This window comes from Calidris pugnax, unplaced genomic scaffold (genome assembly GCF_001431845.1).
Source record: "Calidris pugnax isolate Ruff unplaced genomic scaffold, ASM143184v1 scaffold252, whole genome shotgun sequence".
NCBI classification, from domain to species: Eukaryota; Metazoa; Chordata; class Aves; order Charadriiformes; family Scolopacidae; genus Calidris; species Calidris pugnax.
This window is the reverse complement of record NW_015091118.1, coordinates 202,951-230,404: the sequence shown is the minus strand read 5'-3', so window position 1 is coordinate 230,404 and position 27,454 is coordinate 202,951. Positions and strand designations below refer to the sequence as shown.

The 27,454-nt window shown below is 40.7% G+C and overlaps 1 protein-coding gene across 11 annotated transcripts in view; it reads right to left on the bottom strand.

The window, feature by feature from the left end:
• The window catches only part of DLG2 (discs, large homolog 2 (Drosophila)), a 1,063,278-nt gene that overhangs the window by 903,196 nt on the left and 132,628 nt on the right, over positions 1-27,454 (bottom strand). For all 11 annotated transcript variants that reach the window (XM_014958284.1, XM_014958304.1, XM_014958277.1 and 8 more), the window contains exon 4: positions 19,313-19,455. In XM_014958284.1, coding sequence (XP_014813770.1) covers positions 19,313-19,455 — 143 coding nt within the window. The remainder of the gene's footprint in view (positions 1-19,312; positions 19,456-27,454) is intronic.

The following is a 27,454-nucleotide window of genomic DNA, read 5'->3' as shown; positions in this document are numbered from 1 at the left end:
TGCCAATGTTGCAACATTTTCAAGGAGTGTCACCGTACAAAGGTGTGCCGTGAGATAGGTGGTAGTCAGGCAACGATCCTACACTGAATGCATTGTCAAAAGCAAATGTGAATTACTTGAAGTACGACAGAGACAATCTCCAATTTAGAATGGAGATATTCATCCTATGGAAAGATCGGCGTGGACCAAAAAAAAAAAAAAAAAAAAATAAAGCAAACCCAAAAGTTGTATGTCTTGGACAGTTTGTGGGGGACTTGAAGAGTTTTCCCTGCAACGCCACACAGAGAAACAATCCTACGGACCATAAGACCTGCTATCCTTTTTCTGTACCCTGCTAGCCTTATTTCTATCCTTATTACAGGAAGAAATGTCATTCAGCAAAATTTTGGGCAGGAATTAACTTTTGCCAATATTACAGATGAGTAAGAACTCAGACAATCCCAGAGCAGACCATGCTGGAAACTAAAATCAGAACTATAATCCCACAGAAGCCAGGCAGAGTTTCATTTGCTTCAGCTGAGCCTAAGTCCAGTCCAGAAATCATGTAGCAGAGCTCTATTCTAGTCCACAAAATCCCTTAAAAAAAGAAAGTGCCTAATTAAGTGTTTCTGAAGCCCTTTAGAAAAGCATGGTTCAGTATCCCCAGTCAAATGATTCACTCATCAGGATGGATTTTGTTTCTATTTCCACGTTAGGGTTTCTGGTTGGTTGTTTGAAGATGTCAAGGTTTGCTCCACATCACATCGCATCAGCTCAGTCCTTGCAGCTGTCTCAAGTCAGGGTGACGTTGCAGATTGCTACGAGGTCTCATGGCCAAAGCCTGTAAGAATGTCCCTTCTGCACCAGTCTTCCCAGTATAACCAAAAAACATGAATAGATAAAAGAAAAATATACAGTCGGGCATGGATTTTACTGTAAAAGTTGCACCACAAGTGTTTGAAATTTCTTTTCAGTTATTATATTTGGAAGTGAGCATAAATATCATAATAATATTTATTTTACCCTGGTATTTTTATGATTCCACTTTAACTAATATGGATTCAACCTTTCAGAAGATTTTATGACAGACTTAAAGAGTGTTAGAGCTCAGGAACAATTATGTGTCTGCAGGCTTGTGTTTTGGAAAGGTCAGGACGGGATTTAATGCTGCCCTGCCATCCTGACAGCAAGTCTTGCTCTCGGTGTGTTTCTGGATGTCAGAACGTCTCTGCAAACTTTGCATTTGCTCGTCCCTGATACAGATTTGATCACCCTCCTAAAAGCAGTCGTCCAAGCTACCAGTTACTCAGTAGCTGCTTTGGCTGGATCAGCCCAAAGCCAATACTCACACCCCATCTCCCTGATTATCTGTATCACAATTACCCAGTTGCACTGGGACTCTGATCTGGGACAAGACAACTGGCTTTCCAGGCAGGAAATTCAGGCTGGGAGGAGACACTGGCTCATGCTTCAGCTTTTCTCCTCCCGGAGAGAGAGTTCAGATGAAGCTGGCTGGAATCACTTGGCTCCACAAACTCAAGCCTTGTGACCAGCCAGAAGACACACCCAGGAGCTTCATCTTGCTCATCCAGGCTCCATCTCCAGTGCCACTCATGCAGAGCTTAATTTTCAAGCCAGGGCACAAACCAAAGGTGCTCATGTGTCTCCTTTTCCAGGGAGTAGAGTGTCACTAAGGTCACACCATGGTGGACTCTGCCAAGTGTAATGGTTCATGAAGGGAGAAGGGACCATGGCACAGTGTGGTGACCAGAGTCCTTGCAAACACAAGCCTTGCAAGGGCTGTTGCTCAGGTCCAGTCTGTCCCCTGCTGAGATCTGCCACACCAAACGCAGGTGGTTGAAAGCATCTGCTGACCTGCTGCATGTGACAAAGAGGAAAACTGAGCAAAAAGAGCAATGAACCCTGCTGTAGGGATGAAGAGAGAAGTGGTGGACTGTTCAGCTGTATGAGACTCAAAGCATGAGACTGGACAGACTGGTGAGAGTTTTCAGGCAAAGACCCACCCTTGCTGTAGCTCCATGCCAGGCAGCTATCCACATAAAAATGAAGACAATCACATAAGAAATGAAGACAATTAGCTTATGTTACCCTGATAGACTATTCTCCTAAACATTCTCGGTGTTACCAAACGCCGCTGGGCAAATTCAGACGGTTCTGAACATGAGAATGAATGAGATGAAAACTTTAAACAAATAAATGTATTTCCCTCGGCTCACTGGGATCCTGATGCTCATTAGCCCCCATTCCTTACCTTTCAACCATCAGTCTGCACTTTGCTGGGCACATATAAGATGAAAAATGAAGAGTAATTTAGGATATTAAAGATCTATTTCTTTCAAATAAAGCAGAAGCTATTACTGGATTCTCCTGAAGGCTGGAGGAAAAGGACTCGAAAAATTAAAAGGCTGAACATAATTAATGGCTGCTCATTTAGAACTGGCTATCATGCAGCATCTTGGAAGCTAAATTTACAGCTGAAGAGGGCAGGCTGTATGCAGAAATGGGCTCTGGAAGGAGCTCCATGTGCACTGTGTCAAGCTGGGGGGAAAGATATTAAACTGTGGTTGCAGGGAGGTCCCTTCAAGCATGGAGCGATGACACCTGCCAAAAGCCCCTCCGAGCAGAAAGGTCAGCTGCAGTAAGAATAACACGTTAAAGCACATGGTTTGATTCCAGTTGTGCCCATCTGCATACATTTTATTCAGTAGCTTCAGTGGAGCCCCTCCACATTGAAACTCCTATTAGTGAAATCACATTCTTACCCTGAAAATACCAGCGGACCACAGCTGGAAGCAAATGCAAATACTTGGAAACAAAAAACAGAAAGGCAGTCATTAATTGTAAGAGACAACATGACTAATGATTTTAAATTAAATAATATTTGCATGATATTTTAATTAGCAAGGATAATGTTTATTTTACTTACATAGAAGTTCTGGATACATAAATTCCAACCTACATATTTCAGTTGCCATAACAACTTGATACATTTATTCTCTTGTGTCATTTTTTATTACATCAGTGCTGCTTTATTTTTTTTAAACAAACAAAAAAAAAAAAAAAAAACCACCCCAACTGCTTTGGTTGCTACGATAACACAATATCTTTAATTGTTCTTTTCACATTTAGTCCTTCTTGAAATCAATATACTTTCCCTCCAAAAGCTATTCACAGCACAGTGTGGGAATTTCACTACCAATTCCAAGGCTCAGTGCTGGGTTTTCCAGAAATCCCAAGGATATATGCAGCCCTGTAGCTCAAACTGCTACTTCAGCAGTCCCCCTTAGGACACTAGTCATGTGGCTTGAAGTCAAGATCTTAACAGGAGACCTACACAGTAACAGCCCCCAGTTGGTGCATTTTTCCCTGAAAACCAGAAATAAATTAAATGAGAGCTAGACTCTTCAGAAAGGTGCAAAGCTATAGTAGATTTTGCGGCAGCAAGTATAGCTGCAGAGATGTAGTATATTTAAGTAAATCTCTGCAGTGCTCTCCAGGCCAGGAGGATATTATAGAACAATTTCTGCCTTTCATACAAACTGGTGTAGCACATGATGAGCAAAGAACCTAACTTTTATCCAGGAGCAGTACCAGTTCCTAAATTCTTGGGGCCTCCAAGGAGATGGCCCAAATCTTTCTACAAAGCAAGCCAATCAAATGGTACCATGATGGGAGGAACAGAGAGGATGAGGGTGGCCTTTCTCCTCCTCACCTCCAGCTACCTGTGCAGCCTACCTGAGCCTGCTGTTGCCCGTTCACCTTCCCCAGCTCTGCACACCTGCAAATGGACCCATTTCAATTAAATTGCAGTTACCTAACTGCTGATGTTGCATTTCTATCCAGTTCCCTGTGATAACTGTAATGAGAGACACTCTATTAATTAATAACAATTATGTTATGGTGCAAGATGAGGAACTGCTTGGCAACCGTTCTCCCATACAGCTGGCGCGGGCTGACCTCAGATTAGAGATAATAGAGCATTTATGAATGTAAGGTTAGAGTTTTTGATGGAAAAGAACTAGTGCAATGGCTCCTGTGGACTGCCTTGGCCTTTGGGGGCAGCTCTTCATTTACTGCTAACTATAATAGCCTCTTACTTCAGTCAGGAGAGCTATGACAATTGTTTTCAGAGGACTGAATCCCTCTTAGTTCTCAGGAGAACAAGAGTGTGCTCATGGGTTACCACACACAGTTGAGCACAAGCTCTAGCACTAGATTTTTACTATGACAAGCATTGTATCTCTTTTTCTTTCTGATCATACTATTCTTCATTATAAAAAATTATATGTAATATGTTAGAGAGAAAATATATATAATAGAATCGTAACAACTCCAAATAGGAGAAACACCCAACAGTGTTACATACTGCATGATAACCTTGTAGGAAATACATTTAAATAAAAGTCATTCAGATAACGTGGCTGAATTCTGATTTATCTTACAATGCACTGCAGGTCTATAGCAAATCCAAGAAAAGAATCCAGTCCCCTGTCTCCATCAGTGGCCCACACAGTCTCTTCCTATTTACACACACCTCCAGAGAAATTACAGAGAAGGAAACTACCCACATTTCACTTGAGATGAAATTTTGTGCCCGTTCTTGCCAGAAATGGCGAATTTAAGTCAGTCTACTCAATAGCAGTAATAAAACCAGTCCCATTTTGAGAACAGGACTGATATGTCATAAAGTGATGCTTAGGAAGACTAAAGGTGTTTTACGCTAACACAAGGATATAAAGTCAGGATTAAAGACAATAAAATGAAAAAACCCCGCACAAAATCAAAACCCCAGAGAATATTGTAATGACTTCTACTTCTTGAGGTTGCTGTGCTTGAAGCATCTTAAACCTTGGTATAGAAGAATATTTGTTTGAGCCAGAGCCATAGGGAGGAGAAGTAAGCAGTGGCTGTCATTGCAGTGGCAGGCTGCCTTGCTAAGTCATGGCTGCTGAGCTACACAATCACATATACTCGTGCTGACATGCAAAAATACTGCAGCTAAACAAAACCTTCGGCAAAAGGCAGTGCCATCTCTCTTAATTCAGCTTCCCTCCTACAAAGCACTACAAAATGCTTTGCACTGATATATCTATAAAAAAGGAAAAGGACTCAAAAGGTAAGTTAAGTGGCATGACTCAGGTCATTAAACCGCAGAATACGTCATCATGCTCCCTAAATGTTGAGAAACAAAAGACAATGTGAAGTGGAAGGGAAAACAAACATTCCCTAAATGCTTTGCAGGAGGCTGGAGCTCCACGGATCTGCCAGGCAATTTCCTTTGTGATGACTGTCATGAGCTAAACGCTGGGTAAGAATCTGCCACGGCCTAATGGAGAGGTGGCAGAAACCTGTGCTTTCATATGAAGACTCTAAGAACTATTAACACTAGCCACTGATCAAGATTACTAAAAAATTATGTATGGTACAGGGATTTCAGCTTCTGTGAGCTTGAGGCTGTAGACGTACAGAAGTGTAAGGGCAGCTGTAGCTGCATTAAATAAACATCTCTGCCAGCTGCATTGTGAGAAAAGGAGCAAATGCACCAGGTGATGCCAAGGGTGGCAGGGAGGAAGTCTCCTGTCCATAAAATGCTCCTGCCATGCATACTACCTTATGTAGCCCATATGGTTCGGGCATGTTCCCCTTGAGTTCCTATAGGGACAAGGAAACCTCCAGAGCTGTCAGCTGAAGCTGATATTTCTTTACTTGAGAAGCAGTGCCCTTGTCACAGCTCACTGACACCAAGGTCCAGATGCCACTAACAGAAAGGGAGCCTGGATGAGGCAATAAATTCAGTCTTATGAAAACTGTCTCTGATTCTGCAACACTTCACGCCAAAGCTGTCTGCTACTTTATGCACTTGAGACGTGTCTAGGCAGCTTAGATAAGTCTTTCTCCTTTTTGTTGGGATGCATCTACCATTGAGGTTGTTGGCATGGGTAAAGTAGTACATATAGGCTTCGGGGAATGCCAGATGGAATCATAGAATCATAGAATTGTCCAGGCCGGAAGGGACCTCCAAAGGTCATCTAGTCCGACCTCCCCGCAGTCAGCAGGGACACCCCCAAATAGACCAGGTTGCCCAGGGCCTCATCGAGCCTCACATTGAATATCTCCAGGGATGGGGCCTCAACAACCTCCCTGGGCAACCTGTTTCAGTGCTCCACCACCCTCACAGTGAAGAACTTTCTCTTAAGAAAGAAAACTTATTTGAAAGGATATTCATCGTTGATGAATAGTTGCTTGAAACATCTCTAATCACCTTTATGTACTAGTTATTCTACAATCTCACTTATCACTAGCAGGGGCCCAAATTCCAATTCTGGTTGTATTCAGAAGCCTCATAAAAATATTCATGTTTGTTAGTGTCAACAGCACATATCTCTGTGTGCTATTCTGTATATGTAGCCCATTCTTTACAACATACTGCATTATTATTACCAGGTCAATCAACTTCACACTTCACTAGCTAATAAACAAAGCTGAAGTTAAGCAAGATCATCTTCTTGACACTTTTTTGTGCAGTACTTATAAAACAGGGTTCCCAAGGGGTGCCCCTAAAAGAGATGGACAATTCTAATACTGCACTTTTAAAGGCTACTGGCAAAACCACAGTTCCTACTATTCAGATAAATATCTGCAATCAGTGATGCCATTTCACTGTTCAGAAACATCACACTGCCTGTTTTTTTAGCTATGGTTAACTAGGAATCTTCTTCCATACATTTATGACCAACAACCTGGTCACGATTCACAAAGAGAATCCAAGCCTTTGCCGTCTTTTGGCAGGGCTGCAACAAAACACTCTGAAGCTGGGCACAAAGCCTGTTTTTTTCCAAGTTCACTACAATTTGAAGGAAAAGCTGCAGCACTCCCCCCTGCTCAGTCCTAAGCAAGGCATTCAGATCAGTCTTCCCCTCTCTGTGATGGCTCTCCATAGAACAGAACATCAATATATGGAAGGTTTTGGTCCTCGTCCGAGGGTAAGACAATCATCACAAATTGCAAGTGAAGGGCAATATATGACAATTCTAAACTTCAAAAGTGACAGAAGCATCCACTGTGAGTGCAAAGATAGGTGTGTGTGTCAGGCACATTCCCTAGGTGGGAACAAAAGCAAGGAAGTCAACTAAGAAATAAAGTGATATTGAATTAAAATATAGCATTAAGAAATACACTCATAACTGCAGAAGATGGACTGTTTCAAGCAGCAACATAGTCAGCATCCTGAATCCTGAAAGCTCTAGTTACAGGCTTGCTGCTGACCTAGCAAAGATACTGTTGGGTACCCCGGGAGCATTTACTGTCAAAAAAGTACAAGATATCTCAAAAAAAGAATACTGATTACATAACTGGAGGCATATGTCTGTCATGAATCTTCCTACTCCTTAGGAAGAGACAAAATTCTCTGTTTTGTTACCTCTGTTTTTCTACAAAATACCACAACACCAAAAAATGTGTGAGAGAAGACACCCGTCTGACGTAATGAATGACCCGAAATCACTCAGCAGATCCTTTCAGTCCTTCTTATTGTAATTAACAAATTCCAAAAAACACAGATCAAACCTGGTTTAGTGGTTCATTAAAATAATAACAATTTAAAAGTTACTGTTGCTGTTTCCACTAGACTTCCAAAAGCTGCCTTCTGAGAGAGTGGACTTCAGAACCACTATATCTGTTACCCCTAATTTAATTTTTTTTTTCCAGTTTGTACAGAAGCTTCTTGCTGTGTCTCTTCTCAGAAAGAGATACCTTGACTACCTGAAGGTGCTGAACTAAAAAAAATAAATATACAGCAAGAGGACATAGCATTTCAGAAAACTACATAGGCACCCTATGCTTCTGCAAATAACTGGAGGGCCTGGGAAACCTTCATCGCTTTGAGTGCTCTTTTCAGCAAAGAGACTTTATGCAGCTGCAACGATGAACTGAACACCACTATTGGGGTTATAACTATGCAGTAACAAGGCTGACCTGACAGAAAAGCAGAAGAAGCTGTAGTGCTGAGATCCTTCAGAGGCACAGAGAACTGTCAGTGGGTTCAACCATCTTTCCCCATTGGCATGGTGTCTGCAGGCTGATGAAATTGTGAGATTCAGCTAACCTGACTTTTTTTTTAAACAGGAGATATTTGAAGGTGTATTAAAAATTCAGTTTCAGAAGTCATCTGTAAAGCTAGTTTTCTGGAGCTTGGGGTGAAGAGACCTGAAGCTGCAGATACCCAGCCACAGATTACATCTCCTTTGTGCTACTACACAGGGGGTTTCGCTCCAACAAATGTTCTGTTTCGGTTCAAGAAGACAGAAGTTGGAGAAACAGGAGCAAACAGCAGGACAATATTGATCATTAGGAGGAGAATATCTCATCAGGAATGATTGCTATGGCTGCAACCACCTCTCTTTTGGGACAAACCACAGTTTTAAAGATGAAATGAGATAGTTTCACAGCTGTTTCTTAAGAGCTCCTGTACCTTGGAGGTAGCAATACCAGGAAAGTTCCTCATTGAGTAAGTCATTAAGAGCTGAAGAAGCAGAGATGGAGGTCAATCGAGAGAAGTACAAGAGAAGACATGCAGAGAGGAGACAGGACGTGATAGGCCTTAAAAGTAAGACAAATAGAATGGTGTTGATATGATGGAAAGGTGAAAATCAACAGAGGCTTCCAACACTAAGGAAAACAGGGTTAGAGAAATAAGCCCAGAAAGTGATCTCTACACAAGGCCATTTGGATGGGTAAGTGGATCAAGATTACACAGGAAAAAGAAACATGTTAGAATAGTAGAATCATAGAGTACTTTTGGTTGGAAGAGACCTTTAGGATCATCAAGCCAAACCATTAACCTGGCACTGCCAAGTTACCACTAAGACATGTCCCTCAACACTACATCTACACACACTTTAAATACCTCCAGGGATGGTGACTTAAACACTTCCCTGGGCAGCCTGTTCCAATGCTGGACAACCCTTTCAGTGAAGAAAGAGTTATCAATGTTTAAGGGTTATGTTCCTGAAGGCTTTTTTCAGGAAGAAGGAGAATGGCTAAGAGTGAAATTCACTCCTTCATAGAACACAAAGGTCTAGACAAATGCTTTATTCATGATCCATCTAAATATTATAATGGGAAATAAGCAGTAAATTGTCTCATCTCTAAACCAGGGGCAGTTTTCACTATAACCTGTTACAGATTAAAGTGGTACAGGTGATAGTTAAGCACAATCAAATGTGTAAAATGTACAAGCTGAAAATTCAAAGTCCTGTCATTCTAGTCATGTAACCTGTAACTGTATTATACATATAAAATGTGGAGAGAAATTATATTTTCAAGTTCACAGCTTCCCTTTTATTCCCAGGTTGTTGCATTTAGGATTGTATTTACTATTTGTTAAAACCTGCAAGTACCTGTCCCAGTTTATAAAAAACTGAACAAAACAGGAAGTATATTTTCCTCTTACATATGTATTTATCTTACTGAGCAAAGATACATGCACCTATCCAAGGAATCACTCCCAGGGTGATCTTTGTATGATCTAAAAGCCTTGGTGTGATATCTTTCTTTATTCTTGGGAACTATTTAAGACACATTTTAATAAAGAAGTATTGGTAGACTACAGAAATATATAATGGGCTCTTAAACCTCTGTCCTTTGCACATGGAGGGCAGTGAATTCTCTTGCTTAGTTGCTCAGATTGGTGAATGATCTGAGTTAATAAACGTGTAAGTGAGACAAATTGCTCTGAAATATTTTTAGAGTGAAACTTAACTAGAGTACATTCGTCCCTGAATATCAATTTTACAGAACCCTTATAGTTTTACAGGGCAAAGAACTATATTTTTAAGAGTTGATGTATTTGTTTTTGCAGGTGGTTAAAATATAACTTCTCAGAATCTTATTAGAAACAATGAATTATATCCCATACCCTTCAGGGGAGCTGCTAGCTTGTGATAGAAGCCTCTTGGGACATTCTGATATTTTTATGTAGGGGATTTTTTCAGATTACTCTGGTAGGACAACAGCCCTTGTTAAAACATATCATGTTGTAGAAAACTTATTCTAGAAAAAAATGTGTTAAAATTGCAAGAGCTTGTTATTTAGTGATATTTTTATAGTGTCTTTAACTACTAGATCTACCATTTTTGACCTTGATACACAGAAGTGGAATTTACACAATAGTCTGACCTCAATGCTTATCACAATAGAGACTCATTGCTTAATTAAAAGTTTGGCTAATTCTGTATGCTGGTTAATATTCAGGCATATTTTCATTGGGGAAAATTATTGTTTCTGGTCCCTAGCAGCTGTTCTGGCCTGCTCCCAATCCTTTGCAGATGTAATAACAAATCCCAGATCAGAAAACTGCCTAGAGGTTGTTTGATAGGCATATTATATAAATGTGAAAAAAAAATAAAAACAAATAAACCTGCTGTGGGGGGTGTGACTCTTTCATCACTGCTGATCTGATTTTAGTTTTTTTAATGGCGAGATGTCAGTTCTGTTCCCTTTCCCACCCATGTCAGTAGAAATCAATTATTAAACTAAATATACAATTATTAAACTAAATCAAATCTCTCTGTCAGAAAGGACCTGTCAGACTCCTCTAAACTCTCATGCAAAGCACACCAACACGATGGTGGTGTTAAAATAAAAGTGAGAGGCAAGAAAGGAAAAGACTTTTTATGTGAGCATGTCTAACTCTATGCAAACTCAAGGCGGTGGAAAAAGCAGAACGATGTCTTGTTCCAAGACTTGCCCAGCAAAACAGAAATTGTCTGTTTAGAGAGTGGCATGACATGTGTGTTGCCCTACTCTCAGCATCACAACTTCATCAGGAAACTCTCCCGTGGAGATTTAGGATATGGAGGCCAGAATGCTGCACTTGATATTGTTCCTGTCCACAGGATGACACCATTCTGCATACACACAACTTCTGGGTTTAAAATGGAAACACTGGCCTGACCACACTGAAACACATTCAAAAGCAACTCTAAAGTGACATTTAACAGATGCACTGGCACTCAAGTTATTGACAAGCTACAGAACAAATAACAAATTTATAAATAGAGACCCAGCATAGATACCCAGTATGGGTAAGACATTTAGCTGCAGCTAGTCATAAATAAGGTTTTTAATAACACAGTGCCTTTGCAGTTACCCATTTCTAAACATTAGTCAAACCATTTGAGAAGGCAAGTGTATAAAATAATCTCTGCAAGTAAAGCATACCTTATTAATGCATAGAAAATAAAACTGCAAAGTTATTGTATATTAAAAAAAAAAAAAAGAAAAAAGCACGAAGCCAAGCTTCAGGATTGTTGTTAAACAATTAATCAAGTTATGGTTGTTACACATCCTTGGGTGCAAAAGGAACACGACTAGCAAAACACAAACCAAGATGTCACTTATAGTGTATCCCATAAAAAGACTGCTGCCTTCTTGAAGGAGAAATTAGTGCCAAATATAATTACATGGGAATTGGCTCTAGTACAAAATCAACCCACAGACACAAACTGCATTTGATCAGATATATGTATATTGTAGGAGCTAAATCTAGTGAAGAAACAGACACATAAAACTGAATGTTTTCAACCCTTCTAATGAAACATTATGGTTGATCATACCTAATGACTCTTGCATATTAAGTATAATCGCTTAAACAGAATCAGATTTGGCTCCTGGGAGTAAACCAAGCCATACAAATTAAGCTGTACCCAGTTACAGATCAAGAAAACAAACAAAAATCCAGAGAAGAGACTGAATTTTTATAGACAACTATAGAAGGGTCTTGCAGGTCCACAATTTTTTTTAGGCAAGCTGTTAGTGTGAAACATATTAATGGTTCGATAATTGCTCCAGGCAGAGGATTTTTAAGTAAGGATTTTACTATTGGAACTTTTAACGAGCCAGCACTTAGAGGACAGAGAAGTAATTACAATGTTTATAATAGCTGGGTACAAGGATAGCAGACATTCCTGAAGCAAGCAGAAATAGGAGGCTTGATTCCGCGCTCTGCAATTGACTGCCTTTGCAAAACGAGCCTCTAAACGTAAGAAATGCATGGAAGGACGGGAATTTAATGAAGAACTGGAGTCTTTGGGGGCCATCTCAAAGCAATGAGATCACACCGCGCTGAGTGCAGATTGTGCGTGTGAGATGTGTGTGCAATGACCAAACTTCTACAGTAATTGCAAACGATTCTCATTCAATATGCTAGAAGTACCTGCACCATATGCCCTATAAGTAAATAGCCTTTTCGTGCCATGATACAGGGACAAGCAGACCTTCAGCTACCAAATTTATACGTAGGTGCAATAGCAGAGTTTCTTTTCCTTCACCTCAATTTTCCATCTGAATAAAGGTCAAAACACTGCTGGCCAGAAATAAGTAGCACTGGAGACCAAACTAATGAAAACAGAGGTTAAAACAAGGGTAAATTTATGTCTTTTAATGCGTGTCTGGAGCTGAGCACAAGCCTGTAGCTTCGAGCAGTGTTACTATTGTCATAGGTAAAGAGCAACTCAATTTTTGTTTTACCAGATGGATACCTCCATTTAGGTACTTTTATGTTCGCCGTTATGGTATTTTCTGAGCATCTCATAGTTTTAATTGTATCTATCTACACAACACTTCAGTGAGAGGCATCCTTTATCCAGTGACTGTTTAACTCTGCATTGCAGAGAGCCCTGGAAGGGAAGAATATCCCTCTACTCTGTGATTTTGAGACCCCACCTGTAGTACTGTGTCCAGCTCTGGAGTCCTCAACACAGGAAGGACATGGACCTGTTGGAACGGGTCCAGCAGAGGGTCATGAAGATGATCAGGGGGATGGAGCACCTCTGCTATGAAGACAGACTGAGAGACCTGGGGTTGTTCAGCCTGGAGAAGAGAAGGTTCCAGGGAAATCTCATAGCAGCCTTCCAATATCTGAAGGGAGCCTACAGGAGAGCTGGAGAGGGACTCTGTCAGGAAGTGTAGTGACGGGACAAGGGATAGTGGTTTTAAATTGGAAGAGGGGAGATTTAGTTTACGTATTAGGAAAAAATTCTTTCCTGAGGGTGGTGAGGCACTGCAACAGGTTGCCCAGGGAAGATGTGGATGCCCCATCCCTGGAGGTGTTCAAGGCCAGGCTGGATGGGGCTTTGAGCAACCTGCTCTAGTGGTGGTGTCCCTGCCCATGGCACAGTGTGTGGAACTCAATGATCTGTAAGGTCCCTTCCAGCTCTAACCATTCTATGATTCTATGATTTTTCCCAAGCAAGTGACCTCTGGCTAAGCTGAGGAGCTGGGCTCAGACCTGCAGTCCCACTCCCAGGCTACAGTAACCCCCTAACTTGGCTGCACAACTGCAAAGCAGAGAGGGAGAGCAACTTTCCCCATCCTTATCTGGAAGTGGGCAGGGGGAGAGCACTCTTCTGAGCAGTGGAAGGCCTGAAATTAAGCCACTTCCAGCTGAATCCCTATCTGGCATTTCCTAGGGGTGAAAAGAAATAAGTCTTCTCCCTCCAACAGGGACAATTTAAGAGCCCTGATTTCAAGAAAATGCTTTCAAGCTGTGAATGCTGGTCTTATGAAGCTTGGTCCAAAGAAGTAATGAAGCTCTTTGGCAGAGGGAAAATTACAAACAAACCTTGTCTTCACGGTTTTCAGCAGCAGATTGGGCACATCCCCAGTCAGCACGCTAGCTGCGGTGAATACCATGCTGAATGTTTATAAAATAAGGTAATGCTGAGTTTCACAGCACTGAGCACTTTCTGTGCTTCTAGCCCAAACAAATTAAGATTAGACTTGCAAAACAGCTGAAGCACCCATTATACAGGCTTGCCCTTCTCTTACTCTTCCCTGAGCATCTGCTCCTGGCCCCTGCTGGAAGCCAGATAGCAGGCTATGAGGGCAAGGTAATTGCTGCTCAGTTTTAGCCAACATTCACTTTGTCATGGTTTGGGGGATATACTTGAAATGCGACTAAAAGTGACTCAGTTTAAAAGTAGCTGAGATTCTCAGACCTCCAGAAGTACATTGTCTTCATAGTGTCAGCTCTCCACAGCTACTTCCTCAAGGTAGCTACCTGGCATTTGTTTGTTCCCCAGATGAGCTTGTCTGGACTGTATCAATCAGCTCAGTGCCTAAGCACTGTCAGCATCCACAAAGTGCATGCTCCTGGCATACCTTCACAACCTGCTCATTTGGGTGATCTCCAAACAGAATTCCGTGCCTATGTGCCACCAACCCTCCCACTGAACACAGCATCCTGATAGTTATAGCATCATAGAATAGTTTGGGTTAGAAGGGACCTTTAAAGGTCATCTAATGGAACCCCCCTGCAATGAGCAAGGACATCTTAAACTAGATCAGGTTGCTCAGAGCCCCATCCAGCCTGACCCTGAATGTTTCCAGGGATGGGACATCTACCACCTCTCTGGGCAACCTGGGCCAATGTTTCATCACCCTCATCATAAAAAATGCCTTCATCCTATCTAGTCTGAATCTACTCTCTTTTAGTTTAAAGCCATTACCCCTTATGCTATCACAACACACCCTACTAAAAAGTCTGTCTTCACATTCTGACATTCCTCTAAATGCAGTTTGAGAGGAATGAACATACTGCTTCTGTGATAGTGCCCTACATACTAGGTATTTGGAGTGGGGTTATTAATATCTTCTTTTAAATTATCTCTCCTCCAGATTTGAATATACATGGTTGTGACATTGGGGAGGCAGAGAAGGGTTTAGAGAAAACAGGGAGAAGGGGGTTGCATCTGTGATTCTTCAACACTGATGTTTGGGCATTTGCTAGGGGTGGAGGCTTCCACCCTTGGGTATGCCAAACAAGACAAAATATGCATACTTTAATAGTCATCAGGCCAGTAATAATTATAACTTGTAGGCTATCAAGTCATGTGTCAGCACTCTGTCCCAATAAATATTTAATTATTCCATATAAATTGGAAACACCCCAACAAGAAAAAGCTAAATACTTGGTGGCATAATGCATAGTGCACTCTCATGGGTGGGAAGAGAAGCAGTATCAGCTCCTCTCTGGTCAAGAAAGGAGCTGAATATAGATTTCCACATCTTTGGAAAACATCCTAACCAAATAGCTTCTTCATAAGGAAAATTTTATCAGCAGTGGCTGTACACATGTTGCAAGAGAAGTCTAGCTATGTCCTTACAGAAAAGAGATCATGATTCTGAACCTTCATTGGAATGAACAACAACATATTAATGAAGCAGATTTTAAGGGAATGTCATCTCACCTCCACTTTTGGAATCTATTACTTGTTTGTAAGTGTGTTCTGTCATTTGTGGACCTTAATCCTGGACATCAGTTTCTTCCCTTGCAGTGCACCACAAGATATGGTCCTTAAGTGGTATTTGGACAGGTGAGATACCTCAGACACTGTAATTCCCAGTTCCCTTTTGTGATTTGGTTCTTAAATCCTCCTCTCAAACTTCACATACAGTTTGCACTTCAGGAAGTGCACAGAACAGCAAGAAATTAAATACTGCAATTCCCAAATACTGAGTTTTTTCACTAATAAACAAATCTTGCAGAGTAGTTTCCAGGAAATTTTTGATATACATGGAGATATAGAGATATATAATGCCTGTGCTGTCAAGACTAATTGCCTTCCATAGTGCCGCAAGGCTTTTTGTTTTGGAAAGTAAAATATTTCATACCTCTAAGTATAGCTCCTTTGAGAAGAGTCTAAGCCAACTAAATATTTTCTTTCCCAAAAGACCAGATTTTTCATTAAGGCCCTGCATTTGTTACATGGGCATATTACCTAAAATGAGAAGGCTGCTTGACAAGGAAGAGCAGGTCACAAAGGTCACTTTAAAAGAGAGAAAGAAAGGCAGAGAAACTGGAAACTCCTTTTATTGTATATGATTAGTTAAACACATGTTTAAGTGCTTTTGGAACAAGGGTGATTAAACTGTTCTCCATTTCTAATGTGAGCTGAACAAAAACTAATGGGTTCCAATTGCCATTAGAGAAACCCCAGTTTGTCATCAAGAAAGACTTTCCATCACTGAGGGAATAAGTTACCTGGAGAAGTTGTTGACTCTCCACCATGGGAGGTTTTAAAGAGCAGATTAGACAAACACATGTCAGGAACAGCTCAAATACAGTTGATCTGCCCTGGGGCAAGAGAATGGATAACATCAATTTTTACGTCTTCTTCAGAGCTATGTTGTAGAGTTCCTACATCAAGACTAACATGTTGGACTGTCATTTATTACATGATATGTCACATTCCTTGCTTGCAGTATGAATATATGAAGCAAATAAGAGCCTTCACAAGCAAAGCCTAGTAAAAAATTTTAGTGAATGCTGAAGTTGCCCCAAACACTATTTCATCAATTCTGAAACTATCCACCAATTTAGGTTGATTTTGTCAAGTTGAATTTACAGGAGGAAAAACAATAGGGATAGATTTACACCAAAAAAAAAAAATCATACATGTCCTTCTTTCTTCCTTATTCACTAACACCCACCCACTGAAATTATTTTGGTCTATGATATTTACAGCTCTGCCAGATACATTGCCACATATTTTTAATATCTGTACAGGGTGAAATGCAACAATAATTTGGTGCATCCAGAATCATTAATATCACTTATCATTCTAATGCCCAACAAAGCTGTTAATGGTGAACTAGAGGAAAAAAAAAGAAACCAGCAGTAATTATCACTGAACCCCAATACACGTTTTATTAATTTCATTGTTTGTAGCCATGGGGTGCTATCTCGGGCCATTCACACTAAAAATTTGGATGCAACTGCTTCTGGCACATATGGTGACCTCATAAATTCCCTTGACTTTTCACTTGCTTTTGCTTTTTAAGAGCCATTCAAAATTACAATATCTGAGTTTGGGAGATGTCTATTCTGAGGCATTCCCTGAGAATGATAGCAGGTTATAGGATGGGTTAGGATCCTTTCACTTCTTGATGAAGATCCACTCCCAGTAAACTTTAAGATTTAGCATCAGTTTATTACCAACCACTATGGTAGTCAGAAATGTCAGATGAGAGAGTTTAAAGGCTATGAATCTCTGTAAAACCAAGAGAAATTTGTACTGTATTGCACACAACAATCTAAATACTTTTCTGTTATCTAGAAGTCTACACTTGCAGAGAAGCAAGTACATCAGTACAAAGAAGGGGTCATAGGATACCTGACCTGGACAGTGAAAGCTGCTTTACTTATTATCACAACAATTAAGATTGGAACAAAGATACAGAAAGAGAAACAATTTATATAGAAAATTAACATATAGACATCCAAGGAAGGTTTCAAGTGGAAGGCATGAATGGGGGATGGTCTCTGGACTGAATGATCGTACTTGGGCTTTTATTGCAGAGGAACGCCGCATGAAAGAGGGAGGTTTTTTCTTTCCACGTTTGGGATATCTAATCGAGGGTGGAAAAGGAAAGTACAAAACCATCATTTCCCATAAGGAATGGACCATGAATAAGAATTTATGTAATGTATTAGATTATGCAGTTACATTTTTCACAAGGCAATTTCTCACAGAAAGCAAAGCCCTGTGTTGGGTTTGTACAGCAGCTGGTACGTTCAGCAAGTGCTAATCAGTTCTGACTCGGAACTGCCGATAGTATGTTGTGCTGTCAAGAGGAAAAAAACAAAACACAGAAGCCTACACTTCGAGTCTGTTTTGCCTGCAGTTGGACCCTTAAAACATCTATAGGTACTGATTTTTAAAGGGATTAAATATTTTGTGTTTCTATTAGACTGATTAGATTTATGGATAGACAGCAAATTTGAAAATGAGGGTACCCTGGACCCTGACTGAAACACCCTGGCTTGAAATGGTATTCTGAAAATTTTGTTCTAATTTAAAGCAAAACAGGAGAAAACTATTGCTTGGAAACCAGAAGATGAGCAAGTTTGGTGTTAGCCGTATATATTCTTTTATTCTCAGCATAGAATTTGGAGTTTAAATTCCCCTGGGCAAGACCAACAGCACAACTCTTACACAGCAGTGAGGTTAAGGGTGATGAGGTTGAGGTTCAAATACTTTGATGAAGCTGGAATGAAAAGAGAGTCTGTGATCCTCTGTCTCACATGCTTCAAGAGATAACATGCTGGAATACACTTTTACCATTTTAAAGCATAGAGCTTTGTGCAAAAAGAAAAAGAGACAGAGATTGGCTAGCTGTGTCTTCAATCTGGGACTCAAATGCTAAATCATTCATGGGTTATATCCTACGTTAATGTTAAGACTCATTTGTTCTGATTTCACTCAAAATCAGAATGCTTGTTCTCATTAAATCTGCAAGCTTCTTTTGCTAATTAATTTTTACAATAAATTCCTTCATTTCTTCAGAGAGTTTTGTTCTAGATGCCTGCAATTCTGATTTATCTTTTTAAAGAATCACATTTAAAGTGACATGTGGAAGTACTTTTTTTTTCTGGGTTTTACACTTTTTCTAAAAAAAGGAAAGTTCTTAAAAATAGTCATGCTGATGGAAAGTGCTTTGGAACAACTTTTAAAACTTGAAATTCCTTTTGAACCATAACAACGACGGAAATTTTTATACATTTCTCTCATCTTTGATTTTGGCCTGGAGATTTGCAGTTTGAAGTCTATGCCCACTCTATTTCTGTCACACTGTTTAAGAACAGAGCAATTAATTGCTTGCTTCTGTGGGTATTGTTTTTGTCTTTGAAGTACAAATATGGTGGGAGGCAATTTGTTTAGATTGCTAATTCAATTAATAATAATCTGGACGCAGGCAGAGGCAGATTAGAGCTGGTGGTGACAAAGAGAGGTTTTGAATCCTTCCACTAGCTAGAGAAGAAAAGCAGAGGTGTGTAACCTTCTTCTACTTATCTGTTCCTCGTATTGAGACTATTTCGGCTGATACCTCTGTGCACTCAGGCTATGGAAGATTTCAGCCCCATGTCAGCCCCAGAAATATGAAGAGCCTTATTAAAATTTTTACACAGGATACAATCACTGGACTATTAATAACCCCAGTGGTTATTAGCAAGTAGAGGAGATATAGTCTCTTTTGGGGGTAATCACAGACACCAAGTATTAGACAAAATACACCAAGGATGGAAAAAAAGGAAAGGTTTTACTTCGCCTTTGACAGATGGCAATTGAAAGGATGAAGAAGTTCGTGACATATTCAAGGTCAGAGAGATAACGCTACAAATCTTCCATATCCTAGTCTAATTCCTTAATTAAGGCCATTCTTTTAATGTTATAAATCATTACTAGGCCTTTCTCGGGCTTGAAACATCTCACTCACTAAATATTTTTTAATTCTTAATCTTTTAAATTACCTCTTGGTTTTTCTGCAGATTTTCATGGTCTGTAGCAGATGTTGTCTTCTCCCATTTCTCTGCAACTTGATTTGCTTCTTCTATTTTTTGCTCATAGCTTTTCTGGGAATTTAGCAGTGTCACTTCATAAAACTCTTGAATATCTGTTTGTAAAGAGGAACAAGTTAAAAACATTATTTGACATCATATGACATTCTTTGTTGGCTTTTGAATCCCTGGTGTCTCTCTTTGGCCGATATATACTTACACATTATCATCATAATGATAAACACGCATTACACTTGTAGTGGAAAGTACCGATATGCAAACCTGTTTTCTAAAATGTCAATGAGATTCTTGAGGTATATTCTCACTGTAAAGAGGTTCTCACAAATAATTTCAAATAAGTAAAGGAATAATATTTATAAGAAGAGATTCAAAGAACTTGTACTTGTACACCTGAACAATATAAGTAGAACTGACGTACAGGGAGAAGTAAGGCACAGATCATTTTGATTGGTAAACTAAGAACTTGCAGATGTCACATAACCTAAGAGAAGCTTGTTGTCAGACATCCACTCCAAGCACCTGAGCCCCTCCCAGCCCTATCTGCAGGCACATTTAGGATTTTTTTTTAAGTGGGATGCACAACTTGAAGGAAGAATTTGTGGATTCATCACATCACCCTGTTGTCATTCAGAAGTGGTTAGTTAATGTTTGGTTTCAATCAAGAATAAGCAACAAGCCAGGTCTTAATATCCTGTTCAGATGTATCTATAACACTTATTTCCATGGGGTATAAACAGATATATGAGATCCAGCAGTGAAAAAACACTTTCACTGAAACCTGTACATGTAATGACTTAGGGAGAGGTGGGGAAAAAAAAAAAAGAGTGTTTTCCGTCCTTGGGGAAAGCCATTTTAATCAGATAGTGACATACAAGAGGTGACACACTGACTAGCAGACATATTTGACTAGCCAAAGAAGAAAAAAAACATTTTATTTTAATTAAGAACAATGGTCAGACTTTCTCTTGGATAAGAAAGAAAACCATTTCAGCGGGAAAGATTGCATCTATGTGGATAACCCCTAGGACTTCAAAGGAGGGACTGGTTATAAAAACTACCATGCTTTCAATGAGCAGCTCTCTCTAATGAGCACTCCCTAAGGCGTAAAGAAGACGGGAAGGCACAACCCTCAATGTACGGGTGTCAGGAATGGCAGAGAAGGGGACAGAGAAATCTTTCTGGTATTAGGTGAAGAAATAAGGAAGAATCAAGCTTATTGTACTTACACAATGTTTTTCATAAACATTTGTGACTGTGTTTTTTTTTTATTTTGTATTTCATGAAGAAATGTTCTGTTTGCATGTTACCTTAAATTGGATTGAATTAATAGTAGCCCGAATCAGAAGGTAACCAGACAGTCAGAAAACATTTCTTAATGGAAGCTGTGATAAATCTATACCTGACAATATCAGGAACCCAAACACCCCAGGATGCTCCAACATGTCCAAAAGTAAAGAGTATGTTCCCCAGGAAAGCTTAAAACCAGAAAAGAAAATTCTATATTATCCATAGAGCCTGTCTGACAAAGAGGAAAATATTGGGGACATGTCTGAATATCACAGGCAGCCGAGAATATTGTCATACAGGGTCAGACCTCACATCTGGGCCAGGAAGAGATAATTTCTAACTATAATAAATAACCTGCCGTGGAAGTCCATCTGCATTTTCAGTTATATGCAGTCTCACACGACAGGAGACTGAACTGGATTGCCCGTGACAAGCAGAACTGAAGGCGCAGGAGGAGGCACAGGGAGGCACACAGCAGAGGTGCCCTGATTTTCTGCATCTTTCAAGGGTCAGTCAAAAGCATTCACTGGCTTTGTGCTCACTCTCACATTAAGTATCTGGCCAGATCTCTAGGAGCTCCTCTTCCCTCATTAGTAACAGAAGGTCAATTTCAGTTAACTCCTTTTACAACTTTACAACTCATTATGTACTCTGTTTCTCATATACGAAGGGAAATATTCATCAGAAGTTTTAATTTTAACAGTAATAATTGTGGTCAGTAGGAAGTAGATGCTAACTTCTATCTCACAGATATCTTTGTAAGAATTTGTGTTTCGTATTCCTAAATACGTTTCATTCCACCATTAAAACTAGGACCTACTTTTAAAATTAGAAGCTATAGGACAGTTGCAATGAGAATGGAAGTTTCTCTCCTTGTTGGGGGGATCTTTTACGGTCATTTTGAACGCTCACAGTACAACTCCAAACGGTCATAGTGCATGGTTTGCTGCCAGGTCAATTTGTATTGCAACTGCAAGTAAAACATATCAGGCTAACATGCAATTATCTCTAGATAAATACTTTGCAGAAATAAACTAGAAATTGCCCTCTGGCAGTGGCATTCAGCTGGCATAACTGTCGTTATCAGAGTATTAATTGGGTTGACAGTAGTCAGTCAAGGAACAGCAGAGCAGTGCTTTCGCTCTAACTTTAAAGGCTGCCTCACCCTAGTGTTTGCATTAAAAATAATGTGTGAGCCGCATTTGCATGTGTATGCACGTGTGCAAAATAAATATTGAGAACTCAGCCTCTTTGTAAAGGTCCTTATCTATTCAGAGGAGGCTGTGGGTTGCTTTCATGAGAATAATGATCACTGGTGTGCAGAGAAGAGCATTTCAGTGTGCTTATGCAGTTACAGAAGAAAGCACAGAAGATTCACTTAGTTGGTTGCCTTGTTATTCCGTAAGCTAAAATTGCCATTTCTATAGAACAAGGGCAGCCGGCAACTTGCAGTCAATCAAGGTTAGCAGAAAATAGGATCTATAATTTGCTCTGAGTACAACCTGCTCTATCGAGTTATCTCCATTACGTGAGAGGTGCAATCATACCAGGAGGGGAAAATGGCTGAATACTACTGAGGATGGGAAAAGAGGTGTAAAGAAGGTGATGGGATCAAACAGCTGTAGAATCAAGCTTAGAGCCCAGGTCACAAGAAGTCAGTGTGAGAGCATGGTAGTTGTTATGTAAAATGACCAAATGCAGTCTGTCTCCTAGTGGGCAGACAGAAGATAATTCAACAAAGAGACTAAAATCTTACACAGATGAAATCTGTACCAGGTGGTTTGTGGCACTATGTTCCCTCCCTGCCATGAAAACAACTTCAGATTTCATTTAGAAATAGCAATATTACTATTGATGAACTCCATGAGCACAAAACACCTCTCCAGGTGAACTGTTCAGATCTCAGTACCACTCCAAACATTTTGTCAAGCAATGAATTCATGTTTGTTTAAAGTGTCTGTGAATCTCATTGTATTTTCACTCCAACTAAATTTGTTCATTTACTGCTTATAGGTCATTTACTTTATTAAATAAACTCCACTTGCTCTTCCTTTAGCCTAGTTCACATTTTGTCGGTTTTGCTGTATAAAGATAAATTGTACTCAAGAAATTATATATATTCTAATATGAAGTAATCACAATGATACCATGATAGATTTTATTTTGGATAATTCCATCACCAGGGAAGTGGGAAGACACATTTTCTCCACATTATCATGTTGTCTTCCTGAGGTAGTGAAGTCAACAGCTGTAACAGAACTGTAACAGAAATGCCTGCAAGACACCTCAAAGGGTGTTCCCCTAAGAAGGGGGCACAGCCAACAGCCCAGCTGAAGTCCCTCTACACGAATTCACGCAGCACGGGCAACAAACAGGAGGAGTTGGAAGCTACCATGCTGCTGGAAAGCTATGATATAGCTACCATCACTGGTACCAAACCTGGTGGGATGGATCCTACAACTGGAGTGTGGCTATTGAGGGCTACCAGCTGTTCAGAAAGGACAGGCAAGGAAGGAAGGGCAGAGGTGTTGCCCTCTATGTTAAGGGATGGATAGAGTGTGAGGAGATGTCCCTAAAGCTCTCCCTGGGGGAAGACAAAGAGAGAGTTGAGAGCTTGTGGGTGAGGATTAAGGAGTACACTGTGGGTGTTTATTACAGGCCACCTGATCAGGATGGGGAAGCTGATGAGGCCTTTTACAGTCAGCTGAAAGTAGCCTCACAATCACAGGCTTTGGCTTTCATGGGGGACTTCAATCACTCCGATATGTGCTGGGAAGGCCACATAGCCAAGCATGTACAGTCCAGGAGGTATCTCAAGTGTATTGATCATAACTTCTTGACTCAGGTGGTGGAGGTGCCAACAAGGAGAGGTGTACTACTGGATCTAGTATTGACAAAGAGGGACTGGTGGAGGACACAGAGGTTGGGGGCTTGGCTGTAGTGATCATGAAAAGACAGAGTTCAGGAGTAGCAGATAGTATGCGCAAAACAACAAGGAGGATTGAAACCTTGGATTTCAACAGGGCTAACTTCGACCTCTTCAAGAAACTGCTTGGAGAAATCCCATGGGTTAGGACTCTGAAAGGTATGGGGGTCTCAAGAGAGCTAGATGATATTCAAGTATCACTTTCTCCAAGCTCAACATTGTTGCATCCTTAATTGCAAAAAATCAGGCAAGGGAACCAGGAGGCTTGCGTGGTTGAGCAGGGAGCTTCTGAAAAAGCTTAAGTGGAGGAAGGAAGTTTACACTGGGTGGGAAAAGGAACTGGAATAGGCTGCCCAGTGAGGTAGTGGAATCTCCTTCTCTGGAGACATTCAAAACCCACCTGGACAAGTTCCATTGCAACCTGCTGTAGGTGGAGCTGCTTTGGCAGGGGGTTTGGACTAGATCTCCAGAGGTCCCTTCCAACCCCATATCATTCTGTGATTCTGTATTCACATAGAAGAGCTACCTTTCTGTCAGACATCAGATACATAGAAAGGAAAACCTGCAATCAGCTAAAGCTGAACAGGCTGCCTAAACTCTGCTATTCCCTGACTTTTGGGTGATTGGCGTTGCAGCCCTATGACCATTATTCCAGTGCAATTTCTGTTCCTATTTATATGCATCACAATATCCATTCATCGTAGGAACACTTTACAACTCTCATAGAGAAAGGGTTAAATAATATGAAAGGCAAAAACGTTGAATAGCCTAAACTACTTTCTGCCTTGTGTGACTATCAGCTTTCGCCAGCATTCTAATGAGGTAAAAATAAGATAAAGCAATACAATTCCTCATTCATCTGCAAGCACTTCAGCACCAGAAAGATAGAAGTAAATTGAAGGGAATTCAGACAAAGACAGATGATTAAAGGTCTGAGAGGACTAACTTTTGAGCAAAGATTAAAGGAAGAGAATAATAATAACATGCATTTTCATACTTCTTTCATTTCAAAGGAAAACAAACATTAAGAACTATATAACGTTGGCTGAGAAAATTGCACAAGGCCTCAAAGAGAAGCAAAGCAGCAGGGCTGAACTGTGGAAGCCCGCAAACGAGCACACCAGGTGTGTCCATCCCTTTGTGATCACAATAACCCACTTACCTGAAAATCACCAGTGGATTTGAGACAAAGTTATTCCATTTTAAAAAGTCCTCTTGGCAGAGAAGGGTAGATGCTGCTGGACAAGCAAATCTGGAATGAACTGCCTGGTGTCCTAGGAATGAGGCAGGAGCCACACACTCTTACAAGCTTTCTCCTTTATTCAAGATACTTGCTAGTGTGATTTAATGTCAGAAGGGGAAGGTGGTCAGGATTTGCTCCTATTTATGCATCTGGGTGCCCTCTTTACTACCGACCCGTCTTCAGCTGTGTAAATCAGCGTAATCCAGCTGGTAGCCCCAAGGCTGGATAAAGTAGATGAGGTAGATTTGGCATCTGTGTGATTTTCACCTACACAGAGAAGCACTGGCAGGCATCTCAGTACTTTTATGCACCTTCAAAATTTAGCCATCAAGGCACATGCACCTGAGTGCACCAAGCAGCTGGGGTTACCCCAATAAATCTCTTTAACACCAGCTGACCTGTAGCTGCACTTTGCCCATACCTAAAGGATGCAAAGGGTCAGGAAGCAAGAATACCAAAAGATGGGTTTTCCAAGTAATACGATGCAAAATGCAGAGAGGCTCAACTTGAGCTGGTGGAGATTTACAATGCAGCTATACGGTGAGGATAGATTTGCAGAGAACCAATCTCAGGATACAGAAGACAAGGGGCATAATAAAACCCAAGCAGGAGCAGAGAGAAAAATCTCTTGTACCTCTTTTGCTTTTAAAAAAACAAGGGGAGGAAGAGGAAAGTCTGTATTCCACTAACGAACAAGAGGATGCCAGGCTTTCTGATACCATCTATATTTTATAGAACACAAACAATTAAGCTTAAAAGGATAATCTTGTACATCGCTTAGCCTGAAGTTGTTCTGCATGTGTCAGCAAATGCTGCCTCCCCAGTGACTTGACGGTACATATGGCCACTTGTAAGAGAGCCATGCGATCTATTCCGCAGACCAAACCTCATCCAAAGTCCACTGAACTTGCAGACGCCTACCCACCACAGCGTGCTTTGACCTCCAGGAAGAGAGTACACTGCGCTGACGGCTGTTCCAAAAGCTGTTACCTTCGTCTGTGCTTAGCAACGAGAGAGGATTTCCTTGTGACAGACATCTTTGCTTCCCCCCCTCCTCACTCTGTGTCTTGAGGTGGTTTAGAAATGGCAGCAATTCTCTGGTATCCACAGTAATTGTCTGTGGTTTCTGCAGATTGCTGTACATTTTTACAATTAGCTGTAACGTCATTAACAATGTGGAATCCCATTACCCAAGAAACGAGTTCTCTCTGCATCGTATTTCTATACACCCAAACTGGGAATTGGAACAAATATTCTGAAGGATAAAAAGAAAAGGGTTTTTTTTCTTCTCCTTCTAGAGGTCCTTAGCCGTGGAATTCGTTTTTCCTATTCTGTGCCAGTGCCCTGAGTTGCTTTGCGGTATAACTCCCATCTGTTTTTCCAGGGCATTCAGGGACAAGGTGGAATGGGGGTCTAAAGCAACACGCAAACACAAGCTGTTTCCTTTCCAGGAAATTTGGGGCAGTCTTTTTGTCTATGTGTAGGATAGTGTCTGATATGTACCTTTTAATGTTGTGTAACCCAGCACAAATGGCTACTGTCTGGCAGAACGCTGAGAATCAAAATAAAGTCAATTGTTACAGGCTCTTGCTGCAAGTCCTTTTTTTAACTAAGGGAACATTACAGCGTACGTCTAAACGGCATCATTTATATCCTGGGGAGCAGATTATGCTGGGTCAGCTTCAGCCATCTGGTCTGAAGTATTAGGTAGGAGTAAGGAGGATTGTGCAGGATGTTGTTCAAGAAGGAAAACTGATTCACACAGTAGAAGTAGCAGGGAAGTGATCAGAGATCGTACCAGCCTGCCAGTAAAGGGCTTCAAAGGCCCTGCCTATGGAAGCAGCCCAAAGAGAGGTTAAATAACATACTTCACTAAACGCGACTACGGTTTGTAGTTTTTTCAAGCAAAAATGTTTCCATATTGAGTAAAATAGCCATTGTAAGAGAGAGAAAATTAAGAGAAGAAAAGAACTTAACTTGAAATTGGATGAGTTTTCAACTAAAGCACGGCTCCAATGCCAGTGATGGCAGATCTCCAGTTATCAAGCTGGTACATAGTTTTATGGTCATGGTGAGCTCAAACCTGCCCCCATTAGCATCCCTTGGTGCAGTATCAGTCAAGAAAGCCTGACACATTTCAGCTGTATCTCTTCCCTTTTTACCCATATTTACCTTGGGTCTTCACTAATAGAGGTGGTATGAGATTCAAAGAAAAAGCACAGGGGTTAATTTTTGCAGGGGTAACACCAGCATATATCAAGTCAAAATGAAATTTAGGAGCCCTGTGGCAAGGTTTTCAAACATAAGCTTTTGGTGCATGAGAAACCTAAGTGCCAACCCAACAGCAAGAGTTACTGCAGAAGGAGAGAACAGGTTCTCTGTTCCGTGCAGGCAGTGAAACAGTGCAGTGCAAGCCAGGAAGCGATCTTCTGCCAAATGCCTACGGTTGATAAATGTTCCTAAATTATTAAAAGCAGCATGCTTTGGTAGAACATGTACCGAAGCAAGCAGCAAGAAATACGGTTTCTTTTATTAACCTGTCTTGATTTTTGAGCTGAGGCAAACGCCTTATTTGTCCCAGATAACCTTTTGAGGTCCCTTCCAACCTGAATGATCCTACGACCCTTTGTGCAACTAG